We start from the raw sequence: 13591 nt of genomic DNA, 5'->3' as shown, positions 1-13591 counted from the left end.
TGAATGTTAGTCCTAAGAGGGCTTTTTCTGTACTATGAAAACCAGATTGATTATAAATTAGTCTTGTCCAGAATATCATTGTTTATTATATTTATTTATTCATTCATTCAATTTTCTATACCATTCTCCCAGGGGAGCTCAGAATGGTTTACATGAATTTATCTAGGTACTCAAGCATTTTTCCCTGTCTGTCCCAGTGGGCTCATTATCTAATGCACTTGGGGCAATGGAGGGACTAAGGGCCTCTTCTATCAAACTGCGCTAGCAGTTTTTAGCGCTGAATGGACCGCGCTGCTCCTGACGCTCATAGGAACTCTTGAGCATCAGGAGCAGCGCGGCTCACCGGATTACAAACTGCTAGTGAAGTTTGATAGAAGAGGCCCTAAGTGACTTGCCCAGAGTCACAAGTAGTGTGGATTTGAACCCATAACCACAGGGCATTGAGGCTATAGTTTTAACTACAGAATCCCTCCCCCCAATTAGTTTGATACCAATTTTTAGCTTGGAGACAAATGGCAAGTTAACTACTGAACAATAGTTTGTAATTATCAAGTTTCAAGTTTATTCAATATTTGATTGATCGCCTATCATAATTACTAAGCGATTTACATATACAGAAAAATACAGGATAAAACCATAACAATAATATAAATAAAAACATAAAAATCATTAAAATACTAGACAAATTACTACAGGAAACACTAGGATAGAGGGGAAAGAAATACAATTTATAATAGGAAAGGAGAGAACATTGAGGGTAAATTACAAAAGGATGGGGAAAAACAAAATAAATTTATAAAAGAAATCTTCAAGTGACTGGAATGAATGGAAGTAATAAAGAGCAATTAGCATTTCAATTAAGTATTGAAAGCGTCTTTAAAAAGAAAGCTCTTAAGTTGGCTTTTGAATTTTTCAAGATTTTTCTCTACCCTTAAATATAGTGGGAGAGAATTCCATGTTTGTGGTGCAGTAACGGTGAAGATATATTGTCTTCGAGTATTTATGAATTTTAGAGAAGGAATAACCAATAACAGTTGTTCATTAGATCGTAAAGTTTTTTGAGAAGCGTAAGGAATTAAGTCTTTATAAATAAATGATGGAGTTTTATATAACAATGATTTAAAGGTGAGTAAAGCTAATTTATACAATATTCGGTGCGCAACTGGGAGCCAATGAGCCTTTTGTAGTAGAGGAGTGACATGATCAAACTTTTTGGCCCCCATAATTAATTTAATAGATGTATTTTGTATAATCTGTAGTCTTCTGATTTCTTTTTGGGCCTAACTCAATAGAATTATCTATTGAGTTATCCTTGAATCAAAGACTGATGATGTAATTCTTCTCCAAAATAGAGGCTGGAACAGGCCATTTATAAGATAAATGAAAGCACAAATGATTTTATAAATTTAGAAGGAAGTGGGTTATGAGGTGAAGATGTAAGCCAGTTGGAGTGCAACATTTCATAAAAGATGGTCAAAGAGGACAGATTAAATGAAGAGAATGTACTGTATAAGGATAATTCCTTACCTGTATGATCTGGTGTGAAGGATGCCTGATCTTGTGATTGAAAAGATGTGCGATCTCTTAAGAGGTGTGAATTAGTATCTGATAAAAGCGATAATAAAGAGGTCTGGAATTCAGATTTGGAGACAAGGTTTCTGTTCTTCAGAGGGGCCTGAGTGTGATTGATCTCACATAATATGGAATGCCAGGTTATAACCTGTGTTTCCAATAGCAGTGAAGAAAAGGATTCTAAGAAGGAGTCAAAGACCCTACCAAAATTCTCTGGTATCAGGTTTCACTATAAGTGATCTTCCTATGGTGTCTATTTCTGAGACATTAGAAATGGAAATTTTTATATGTATACTTGTATTTTATAAAATATGCGGGTACACACAAAGGATAATGGTTTACACATCTACATCAGCTTTGGAGCAGGTACAAATGTATGCATCTGCTGGTTTTTAAAAGCACAAAGAAAGACATTTTGAAATAACGTCCAAGTCAGATGCTGTACTGGCATGGGGAGGGTAATTCAGTAGCTAAGAAATTTTGCAGTTGCTTCGGGAGCAGTTCTGAGGTGGGCTCTGAGAAGGGCGGATGGACTTGGAACGTTTCAGGCTGTTACCCTTACTGCTGCCACCACTTCCACTGCCACTTGCCACTGAGTAGGAGCGGCCGTGCATCATGACAGCATTCATACCATTGGCCATGGAGAAGGATTTCAGATGACTCTTGATGGCAACAGGCAAGGGAAGCTTGTCAATGAGGTGGACAGATGTGCAGGAGACGATAGCACTGCAGCAGAGGTCCTGTAAGCTGAAAACTTTGTTGGGTCCCAAGATCTTTTCCATGCCATGCCTCATCAGCACAATGCGTGACAGCTCTGTGAAAGACTCAATCACATTAAAGTTGCACAGTGGGCTGACTTCAAAGAATGTCATGCCATTTTTCTCTGCATAGGCACGTGCCTGCTCCGTTGGCACTTGTCACTTGAAGGTCAGGTGCAGCCGGTTCCCAACCAAGATCCATGGTACCCCTGGGGCATGCTCATCTATTTCTTTGATCCAGCGATCTATGCCATCAAATGACCAGTGGTTAGTGATGTCATATACCAAAAGGATTCCATGAGCACCCCTTGAATAGGAACGGAAGATAGTGCAGAACCTCCCTTGGCCTGATGTGTCCCACAGCTCCAGCTTAACTCGTCTGCCATCCAAAAGGATCGTAGTGGTTTTATAATCAATCCCATTACTGTAAGCATAGGGAGACTCCGATGCGCTGTCCTGAAGGCTCTCCAGGACCTCGCCTTTCCTAATATCGCTGTCTCCAACTAGCAAGAATTTGACCAGATAATCGTAGCTCTTGACAGGGCTTCCCTGCGTGCCCATTCTTCCTCTCATTAGCAAAGTGATGTAATCCATATACTAGACACAAAGCCAGACCAGAGCCAAGACCCAAAGCCTGGCTCCTAAGATGCACACCGTCTAAAGAGTTTACGTTCCCGGCCAATGCACATGATAGAGGAGGAAGAGAGCAAGGCCTTTTATAGATATAGGTGAAGATCTCAAGTCCTTTATGTAACTAAAGGTGAAGAACTTCTGAAATATCTGAATATAATAGGCCATATTATTGAAGGCCTAAAAATGATTGAAAAATACCCTTGACTATAGCTGTCAGCTTTTGTACAATCTATGCTTGCTGGAAAATAATTTGCTGAGAACAGTAAGTGAAGCAAAACTTATGCTAAGTCAAGCGAAACTTATTTTCCCACATAGCAACTGGCGCCACATCTGCCATGGTGTCATAAAAGGATTAGGATATGTCCTGAACAAGAATATAAAAATATATTATTTGCAAGAAATATCCTGTAATGGGCGGACCTTTACTGGACTTTTGGCTTGAAATTGCTGACCTGATGTTTAAAATGGCATTTGATGGGAAAAGGTAGTGATTTACCAGTAAACAGGACATACGTATAGTATGACACAGATATTGTATGACACAGGCAGCGAAAATTGACCCCACCATCACCAATCTGATGATCAATACAACAGACATCAAAGCATTTCGAAAAGAAATCAAAACTTTCCTATTCAAAAAATACGTCCTTACTTACTAATCCCCTCCCTAATCGCACACGATCTCTCCCCCGTGAATAACACATCAGTCAACTCCTCAAACCTCACCTACCAAAAATATTAGATTCCCAAATAAGCATCACCCATCGATATCCAACAATCCTATCCCTTCAAAGTAAGTTAACTTTCTTCTGCTACCCGAATATATTGTTATTCTCCACTGTATCCTGTAATTACTGAATCTTGCTAAGTAATTCTATCGAAAAAACTCCAGATATCCTCTAATTTGTAATTCTCTACCACAATATGTAAACTACTTGTTCCGTTGTTATGTAATTCTCTCGGTAATGTCCAGATCTCTTCTAATTGTAATCCGCCTAGAACCGCAAGGCACAGGCGGAATAGAAATCACTAATGTAATGTAATGAAATGTAATATTGTAAATCAATTAATGAGTGCAATGATGTGTAAGTAACCAATAAAATTAATCATATGACTTGTACCAACGTGGCCTTTGGCTACCAAGAATTGTATAAAGACAGCTTTTCTTATCATGTAAGTAGGACAGACACGAGATCTCAGGCCTGAAGATCATATGCTCTGTTACTCTATATGCTGAAAGATTTATTCTTGTAAGCTGTTACTGATTTACTAATAAAATATCTATTATTCAAAAGCAGTATATTGAGTGTGAGGTCTCTCATTATTGTGGCCCCTGAACAGCAGGGCCTCAACAAGGTGTCATATACAGTCAAACCTCGGTTTGCGAGTAACGTGGTTTGTGAGTGTTTTGCAAGACAAGCAAAACACTTGAGCAAGCTTTAATTCATAAACAGAGCACTGATTCGATCAACGAGCTACCTGGCCTGCCGGAGAGGGAGGTGTGGGTCTGGGAGCCAGCTCTGCAGGTCTCCTTCTGCTTCCGAGAGGCATGCACATGCAGAGGATAGAGAGAGAAAAAGCCCAGGCAAAGCCGGATAATCCCAAAAACTTTTCCCCTCTCTCTCAAGAAACTCCTACAAGCAACCGAACTCGTCAAACGTGACTTTTCCGAGCTGAGGACGCACGCCTGACTATGCTCCTGCTGCAGCTTTTCCTCTGCAGTGTCGTGCTCTGAGAGTGCACGTCAGGTGCTCACTCTCATTCGGGTACGAGAGGGGGGAATCTGCCATACCTCCTTCATGCCGTCTGCCACCGATTAAGCCATAGCAGGAGGGGAGGGGGTGAAGCCGCAGCAGACCCGGCTCAGGATGGCCATAGACCACAGGCACCAGGATACGCCGCCAAAGGAGAACGGCTCGGTGCTGCCCGCTGCCCCCCACCTTCCCCCGCTTGACTATGACGGCCGCGTGCTACCTGCGCTGGGGGGGAGGGGCTCGACGGGACCTGGCAGCGGTGCCTGCTCCTGCTCACCCAGCTGCCGGCACTCATCGGCTTCACCCAGTTCTTGGACAATATCCTGCTTGACTTGCTCCACTATAAGTGCCGGGAAGACAATGGCAGCTACCTTCGGCACCCCTCATGGAGGTGAGAAAGAAAAAGGGAGTGATGGAGGAACTTTCTGGATTGCTTCCTTGGCAACTGTAAAATAAGAGTAAGTTACAATTTCACTGATCCTCAAACTCCCTAAGGCTTTTGTAAAACTTCCTGGTCTATTCCAACCATCATTAGATTGAGACCTATTGGCTTGTGACATTATGACCTTTAGATTTGGTTTGATGAATGAGTGGTCCTCTGATACACAACCCTCCCACTCAGTTACTACAGTTGACTTTGGGATAGCTGGTCTGCCAGTCCTTATCAAGACAATCTTCAAAAGCCATTTGCCCAGGTAAAAAGCTGCCTGAAATTTTCTAACCCTTAGAGCCTAGCTAACAGCACATATGGAGTTCCACAATGCACACAGTATTAACATTAGGTGGTGGTCTTAGCAGCATGTTTAGATCAGGGAGCAATATAATTACAGATGTGCATTCAATAATACTCATTCAGGAGCCCTTTTACTAGTGTAGTAAAATCTGGTTTTAGCATGTTCTAATGCAAGACTTTCTCACAAATTAAGCCCAGATTATGCCTGCATAAAATTAAACTTGGCAGCATTTAACCAATACCTATTTAGGAAGCAGTATTAATCCTGTGCTATCTGGTAAGCGCAAGCCAGATAATGCAGGAATATCCACCCTACACACCCCTTCAAATCATTGCTGCATGGATTATCGCATGCAAATAGGCAAAACACATTTTGCAGTAGCCTGTTTGCCCACACTAACCGCGCATTAAGGGCTTGAGTAACAGATTGTGAGGGAAAGCAGTATCGGTGGTCGGAGGAGAAAGGGTAGGGGACTGGAGAAACAGCATGGAAGGAGAAGGGCTGAAAAGCAGTTGGGGGAGTCAGGAGAGCCAGTTAAATCCAGATAGATTCCCCCATTTATCAAAAACCGTCCTGGCACCTGGACAATCCTTGAAAATGAGGACAAGTCTGGGTTTTCCTGGATGGCTGTTAACCCTAAATGGTTTTATCAACCAAATGTCCCTCCTCTCTTTTTTTAGCAGCCTAACTTTCATCCTGTGTGTTTTGTGTGAAGTGCCCAATTGTCATGGTTTTAATCTGCCAAACTTCCCTCCTTTCTTTTTCCTCAGGTTTTGTGTTAAAATCTTTCTCAGTATGTTCTAAAAAAAACCCACCTCATTCTGGTGCTCTAATAGCCTTTCAAATTGCACTGTGGTGTTCCAGCAGCCTATGCATTCCAAGCCTCATTCTGGTGTTCCAGTAGCCTTTCTCAGTGTATTGCAAGCCTCATTCTGGTGCTGCTCCAAACGCTTTTTTCAAACCCCCAAAAGATCCTCCTAATGAATTTTCACAAATTTGACACCTAACTAGATCGCTTTCTGGTACCCTAAAATGTATCCTCTCCATATTAAATCCAAAATCTTCAGAGTCGTTTTTAAGATAAAATGTCCAACAAACATACAATTATTGCTCTCTCTATAGTATAGGATAAATAAACCGTAGAACGAGCGTAACCCTACACCGGTGACCATCATAAAACGTGAGCAATTGAACCACCGCTGCATCACGTGATTGTATCCTAGCACACGCGCATTCATAACAAGCGGATTCGTCACTGCGCGCCCAGCTTCTTACCGAGAGCTAGAAAGTGATTTCTGGTATTTATAAAGTTTGTTCTAGGAACAAAAAATTCTGAAAACGTTTAAGCAGTTGCTAAAAAAACTGTATTGTCGCTTATTACGTTTCTAAACAACATTAAAAAAAAAAAAAAAAAAGTCCAGGTAGGGAGATGTAAAGGTACTATTAAAAAAAAAAAAAAAAAAATCAGGTTTGGGAAAAGATTATATATGTTCTAATTTTTTTAGGCGAGGCCGAGGGTAGCAGCTGTGGGGGCCCAGGTGGAATGTGCGGAGACGAACGTTCAGCTCTGTGATCTTTTTGGCCGTGAGCACAAAAGGGGCTCGAGCGGCGGCAGTGGTTGGTGAGTGTGGCTGGGGGTAACAGCTTCTCTCGCATCTTCCCTATCCTACTCCCCGGCGCCGGGTCTCCCAGCGCCCTCCAGCCCGAGACGGCTCCTCCCGTCCGCTCCCTGCTTGGGAGCAGTTCCAACGCCGGGCTGCGGCCTTCGGTCCCCCCCCCCTCTTTGTTATGAAAAACGCCTGTTAATCATCTGGAGGGTCTGGTGGTTTCTGGGCTAGGTTGCTGGGAGTTACCTTTCAATGGTTAAGTATAAAATGAGTGGGATTTAAAGGATTGGGATTGTGTCTATATTGTAATGTTATTGCATTGTCTTTTGTTGCAAAATTGCTTTGGGCATTTTTGGGAAAGGCGTGGAATCAAGTTTAAATATAAGTAATTAAATAAGTAAAAGGACGCATAATCCTCTCGTTTTTAGAAGGGTGGGGAGCATCTTTGTGATATCCACCCATGAGTATTGCACAGGACAATTCAACAGAGTAAGGACCACACTTGACGCAGAGCTTAGATTTCAACCAAACAAGGGTCTGATGCATCAATTTATTGGATCTGGAGCTATATGGGGTGGGTTTGATGGTTTTTTTTGGGGGGTGGGGGTTTGGGGGAGTCGTTTTACTAGAAGTTGCAGTGAGCGACTACCTTGAAGTAATGAGCATGTTCTTATGACTATTCACAAATATTTAGACATCATATATAAAACAGATTTTGGGTTTCTGCATGATTTGTTAAAAATGTTGTCAACCTCTTCCTTTCCTTCTCTATCCACCCCTTTCCCCAAAGGCTAAATAAAAATTAAAGACTGGTTATTAGGGCCTTAGTCCACACCCTTATGTGGGGTTTCCCCATGTGCTAAAGCCATTTTACTGCAACCAGAAAAGGGCCAATTTTAGGGGGGGGGTTCTATGAATGGCCACATGCTTGTGTTATCATTAGCATGCAGCAAATCCTCAAAATATAAAGTCCTAAGAACAAAAAACCTACTGGTGAGATGAAAATAAGAGGAAATTATTTTCAAATAAAGACAGAGACCTCAAGTGTTCACATCCAACTGACAATGGAATACATCCCCACAGATGGACTTTATGTGAACTATCACTAGTCTCGAATGTCGTTTTTTTCTTTTGCCTCTCTAATAATATTTAGAGTAACTATTTTGCAATTGAGTGGCTAATTTTTTGTGTGCCAAGAAATAAAGCAGCATATCAAATATAGCACCTAGAGAAATGTCCCTGGATAAGCAGGCTTAAAAACATATAAAGCCTAGAATACTTAGCTTATATCCAGGAGTCCATCTGTGGGGATGTATTCCATTGTCAATTGGATGTGAACACTTGAGGTCTCTTGTCTTTATTTGAAAAGAATTTCCTCTTATTTTCATCTCACCAGTAGTTTTTTTGCAACCATTAAAAAAAGAATTACTGAGGGACACTTACCAATACCTATTTTGTAAGTATTAAGGGCTTTCGGAGTAGCTCTGAACTAACCAGTTAGTGTGTGCACTAACTGATAAGTGCAAGAATGCCTACTCTGTCCCCCCCAACAAAAGTTTTTTTTTTTAATTAATATCTAAGTAGTGTGCATCAATTAGGAACTTACCACAGAACTTTTGAGCATATCCCATGGTAAGCCATTTTAAGCTGTGGTAAGTGCATACTTGCACTTAGTAAAAGGACTTCTAAGTGTCAATTTGGATTGCTACATTATGCTCCAGCTATATTCCGCCTGGTATCTTTGAGGTTTGTTTTAAATTATGATCAGAGCTTTAATTTTTATCATTTTTGACTAGATTGTAAGCTCTATTATGCATTCTTATTGTACAATTAAGTAGATTGGATTTATTACATTTGATATACCGCTTGTATGTGAGTATTAAGCAATTTACAATACTGATACATTAGAAATAGGGGGGGGTTAAAGAAAGAAAGAACTTTTTATAGAAATTTCTTTAGGAGAAAGGATGTTTTAGAAATTCCATAATGAACGAAACAATTAAGGAAACTTGAAACTCATTCAACATCTCATGAATGTGTTGAAGTTAAAGAATTTGTACAGCATATGTGGTAGTAGCCTTAAAGTGTGTTTTTGCGTGAAAAGGAACATTAAGAATTAGGTAAGATAGAGCAGTGTTATTCAACCGCCGGTCCGTGGACCAGTGCCAGTCCACAGAAGTTTTCTGATGGTCCACAGGGACGGCATGTCCATCGGGCCCAAGACAGCGTTCTTCAGCCGATGGTCCATGGTGCGATCAACACGGCGTCTTCAGCCCGGCTCCCTGAGTGCTGCAGTGCACAAAGCCGTGGGAAAAGGCTACTACGCGTGGCTTGCGCCTGAACCGGAAGCCTTCTCTCTGACGTCGCAACGTCAGAGGGAAGGCTTCAAGATGAGGTGCGGGACGCGTGCGAGGAGCCGCTGCCCACAGCTTTGTGCAATGCAGCAGTCGGGGAGGTGGTCCGAAGCCGCTGCGTTGATCGCACAGTGGACCGGCCCAAAGATAACACCGGGGGACAGGCCAGAAGGCAAGGCACATAGAGGGAGAGAGACAACAACGGTAGGGGAAAGGCTTTTATTTTTTTATTTAGTGATTGATTTGTCTTTTTTTTTTAAATTTTTTTAGTGATTGATTTGTCTGTTGAGGAAGAAATGCGTTTGTTTCTTTTCCTCTGGGCTTGTACTGCTTGCAGAGTTGCATCTTAGGGTTTGTTTGTAAACATTAGTACTTTTAGTTTTTGGTCTTGCATTTGCATAGGGTTATCTGTTTTCTGATAGGAATAAATGTTAAAAAGCATACAATTGCTTTGTGTACAGTGGTGCCTCGCATAAAGAACGCCTCGCACAGCGAACGCTGCACACAACGAACTTCATGTCATGATTCATACAACGAATTTCGTTTCACACAACGAAGTCGCCCGAGCTTCCACGATCGCTGCCGATGTATTGCATCCTTCCGCGCAGGCACTGCAGGCAGTCGTTAGTCACTGCGCTTAACGCGTTTCACATAACAAACTTTTCGCATAACAAACTTGCTCCTGGAACAAATTAAGTTCGTTGTGTGAGGCACCACTGTATTTTAATTTTGTGGTTAACCATTATGTGTTGTTAATACGATTATATTGTGTGTGTGTATATGAAAAATGAATGGAAAAAATGGTGTTACAATTACTATTATTATGGGAGCAGGGTCTGGGGTGGAGATTGGGTGGATATGGGCACGACTTAGCCCAGTGTTCTTTAACTGTCGGGCTGCAGACTGGTGCCGGTCCACAAAATAATTATTTTATTTCCACCGGTCCATAGGTGTCAAAAGATTGAAAAACACTGAGATAGAGAATGAAAGTCTGTTTACTTTTATGGCTATGACTGACTGAAGGTTTTTTTTTTTATTTTTTACATAGCATAAATTTTCTAGTTAGACATGTCCAAACAAATCATCTAATGGGATACTTTGAAGGATGTAATATCTGCTATTGGACCAATAAAATCATTACACCTGAAGTTTACTGTAGATTTGCTTTCAGGGTCTGATAGGTCCCTTCTTTGGGTGTCTCAACAAGCATTTTAATCCATCCATATGAAGAAAGGCTAAACAGGTTTAGGCTCTCTCTCTCTTGGAAAAGAAAGGGAGAGGACATCTTATGCAATCATATGTGGGATGGAAAGATGAGGAAATGGTTGTAAAACCTTTCAGACAACACTAAGGGCTCCTTTTACGAAGGCGCTTTAGGGCCTTAACGCGCGGAATAGCGCGCGCTAGCCGCCACCGCCTCCTCTTGAGCAGGTGGTAGTTTTTCAGCTAGCGTGCGCTAATCTGGTGCGTGCGTTAAAAAGGCTACCACACCTTCGTAAAAGGAGGCCTAAGTCAAGAAAACCCTCCATAAGAAACTAATTGGCAGATTGAAAGCAAGTATAGAAAGTATTTTTTTTCATGCAGAACATAATTAAGCTGCGGAATCGTCTGTTCTCAGAGGATATGGTTAAGACGACTAACACAGTGGGGCTCAAAAGAGATTGGACATGTGGGGGAAGTCCTTAATAATAATTGGCCAGAGAAACTTGGGGAAAGTCTTTTGCTGTCCCTTGAAATGAGCTCTGAGAATTTGGATCTCCTTTTTGAGATCTTCGGGCACCTGTTGGAGTCAGGATGCTGAGCATCATGAACCTCGGTCTGGCTCAGCATGACATTTCTTATGTTCTTGCGTTCATCTCTTTAATGTAATTCTTCCAGCTGTCACTCATGGTTCTGTTTGTTTTTTTTTAGCATTTCGGATCCCAGGTCATCAATCTGAACATTAAGATTTCAAAATGTCAAGTAAGTAATATAAACATTTTTATTAAAGATGGAGGTTAAATTCGGACTTTACAGTGATGAAAGTGGGTAAAATACTTCCCAAGGAAGGCAGCTGTTCTTTGTCTGCAAAGTCAGAAGGCCTCCAACAAATTTCCCCCCTCTTTTACTAAGGCACGCTAGCCGATTTAGAGCGCGCTGACTGCTAATGCGTCCATAGAATATAATAGACATGTTAGCTAAATCGGCTAATGTGCCTTAGTAAAAGGACCTCTTTATCTTTCTCCTAATAAAATAGAAGCAAAGCTAGTTCTGTGCTTCCCTTTTCACAGTAAGCCAGTTGCCCATTAGTGTTACAGGTTATTAGGAGAAGCTTACTAAAATCTGAGGTGTAACTTGAAAAAAATCCAAATGCCATTTGCTAGTCGTTTTTAGTAAGTTGACTCTGGTTTGTTGTGTCCACTAGTAAATTTAAGAAACAATTGTTCTTTATTTTATTACAATTTATTTATTTTAACTTGTTTTTTTACTTAGAAAGCAGCATTAAGCGAGTAATGTCAAACAAAGTAAACATTTTAAACAGTAAGGCCCTGATTCTACAAAGTGCGTCCCGATTTTAGGCAGCTGTAGGCATCCTACAGCTGTCTAATCAGCCAATCGAGATGCACGTTTTAAAAAAAAAAATGCTCCCCAGGCAGGCCGCCTATATTGAAGGCGCCTCCGGGAGCCTAGGGAAGCCCGCAAGACGCCTAAGCTCGCCTAAGGGTCTTAGGCGAGCCTTAGGCGAACCTAGGTGGCCCTACGCGTCTCCCTAGTAGAGGAAGAGACGCTTAAAATGTAGGTCAGCAAAATGCTGGTCTACATTGTAAGTAGATGCGGCCGCTATACTTATGGCAGCAAGGGATCTCCCTGCTGCAATAAGTATAGCGGCCACGGCCGCCTGTCCCATCGCCGGCAGGAGGATGCCCAATCCTCCTGCCGGAAAGCCCGACGACCCCCCCCAAACTAACCTCCCTCCCCCAACCAACCTTTAAATGTTGGTCGGCTGGACGGGTCTTGCTGCCGACAGGCCCGCCTCATGGAAATGAGATGGGCCCGCCCCTTCCCGGCCCATTCGCGCTAAATCTAAGGCCTGCTTGGCCCAGGCTCTAGAAGCCTGGACCAATCAGGCCTTAGGCATAGCAGGCCGCCCATCCCCATTAATCCTAAGGCCTGATTTGTCCAGGTGCCTAGGTGGGTCGTCGGGCTTTCCGGCAGGAGGATTGGGCATCCTCCTGCCGGCGATGGGACAGGTGGCCGCAGCCGCTATACTTATTGCAGCAGGGAGATCCCTTGCTGCCATAAGTATAGCGTCCGCGTCTAATTTAACCCGATTCTCTAACCGGCGTCTGTACCGTGGACGCCGGTTACAGAATCGGGGTTTAGTGTAGGACCGATTCTGTATAGGACACCTCTCCTGGGCGTCCTATACAGAATCAGGGCCTAAATCTTTAGCATGTGATTTCTTAATCTGTAGGGTCTTCCTCAGTGGCCCACGATGTGGAAATTGTTCAGTTAGTCTTGGATTGATCTCTCTTTTGTTGCAATCATGATTTAACTTTTTACACTGTTTATTCAAAATAGTGCTCGTTGCAGATTTTTCTATTTCAGAAATATGACAAACTGACCAGTTTAATTTGCCTCCATTCCTACCGGACCACAGATAACCCCTATGCAAATATGGGACCAAAAACTAAAAGTACTAATATATAAAAAAGAAACCCTGAGCCGGAAGCCTTCTCTCTGACATCGCAACATCAGAGGGAATGCTTCTGGATGAGGCGTGGTATGCACGAGGAGCCGCTGCATGCGGCTTCGTGCACACTGCAGCTGTGAGGAGGAGGGAGCCGGCCACAAGATAACATTGGGGGCATCGGTCCGAGGGCTGCATAAAATGACCAAGCGGGCCCCGAGTTTAATACCTGTGTTCTAGACAATAGGGTTATTTCCCCTTACTTGCATAGGTTGCAGAAGAGAGTTATAAGTTTTTCACTCCACCTCTAGGGTACATCACAGGCTAGCTTAGCTCCACCCATCAGTCTTTCTCTTCTGCATGTGGTTGCAGTGTGTTAGTTCTGCTTTCTCCAATTTATTATTATTATTTTCTTTTTAAATTTGTTTATTCATTGAAAAAACAGAAACATACAAAATATATAGCACACCAAAAAGTCCAGTACAAAGCAAACAGTTGTAACATGACTC

The 13591-nt window shown here is 42.2% G+C and overlaps 1 protein-coding gene and 1 pseudogene across 7 annotated transcripts in view; one reads left to right on the top strand and one right to left on the bottom strand.

Annotated features, from left to right (window-relative positions):
• Positions 1–2042: 2042 nt before the first annotated feature.
• On the bottom strand, positions 2043–2891 carry LOC117347820 (annotated as a pseudogene).
• A 3762-nt stretch (positions 2892–6653) lies between these two features.
• Positions 6654–13591, top strand: part of SMARCE1 (SWI/SNF related, matrix associated, actin dependent regulator of chromatin, subfamily e, member 1) — a 70615-nt gene continuing 63677 nt past the window's right edge. For 2 of the 7 annotated variants that reach the window (XM_033918722.1, XM_033918718.1), the window contains exons 1-2: positions 6654–6749; positions 11324–11374. In XM_033918722.1, the coding sequence (XP_033774613.1) occupies positions 11368–11374 (7 nt within the window). In that variant the 5' untranslated portion in view covers positions 6654–6749; positions 11324–11367. The other 5 variants (XM_033918721.1, XM_033918719.1, XM_033918720.1 and 2 more) reach the window with 4 other exon arrangements.

Source organism: Geotrypetes seraphini, chromosome 13, assembly GCF_902459505.1.
Source record: "Geotrypetes seraphini chromosome 13, aGeoSer1.1, whole genome shotgun sequence".
In the NCBI taxonomy this organism is placed as follows: domain Eukaryota; kingdom Metazoa; phylum Chordata; class Amphibia; order Gymnophiona; family Dermophiidae; genus Geotrypetes; species Geotrypetes seraphini.
Note: the sequence above shows the minus strand (reverse complement) of the source record. Positions and strands in the feature narration are given on the sequence as shown.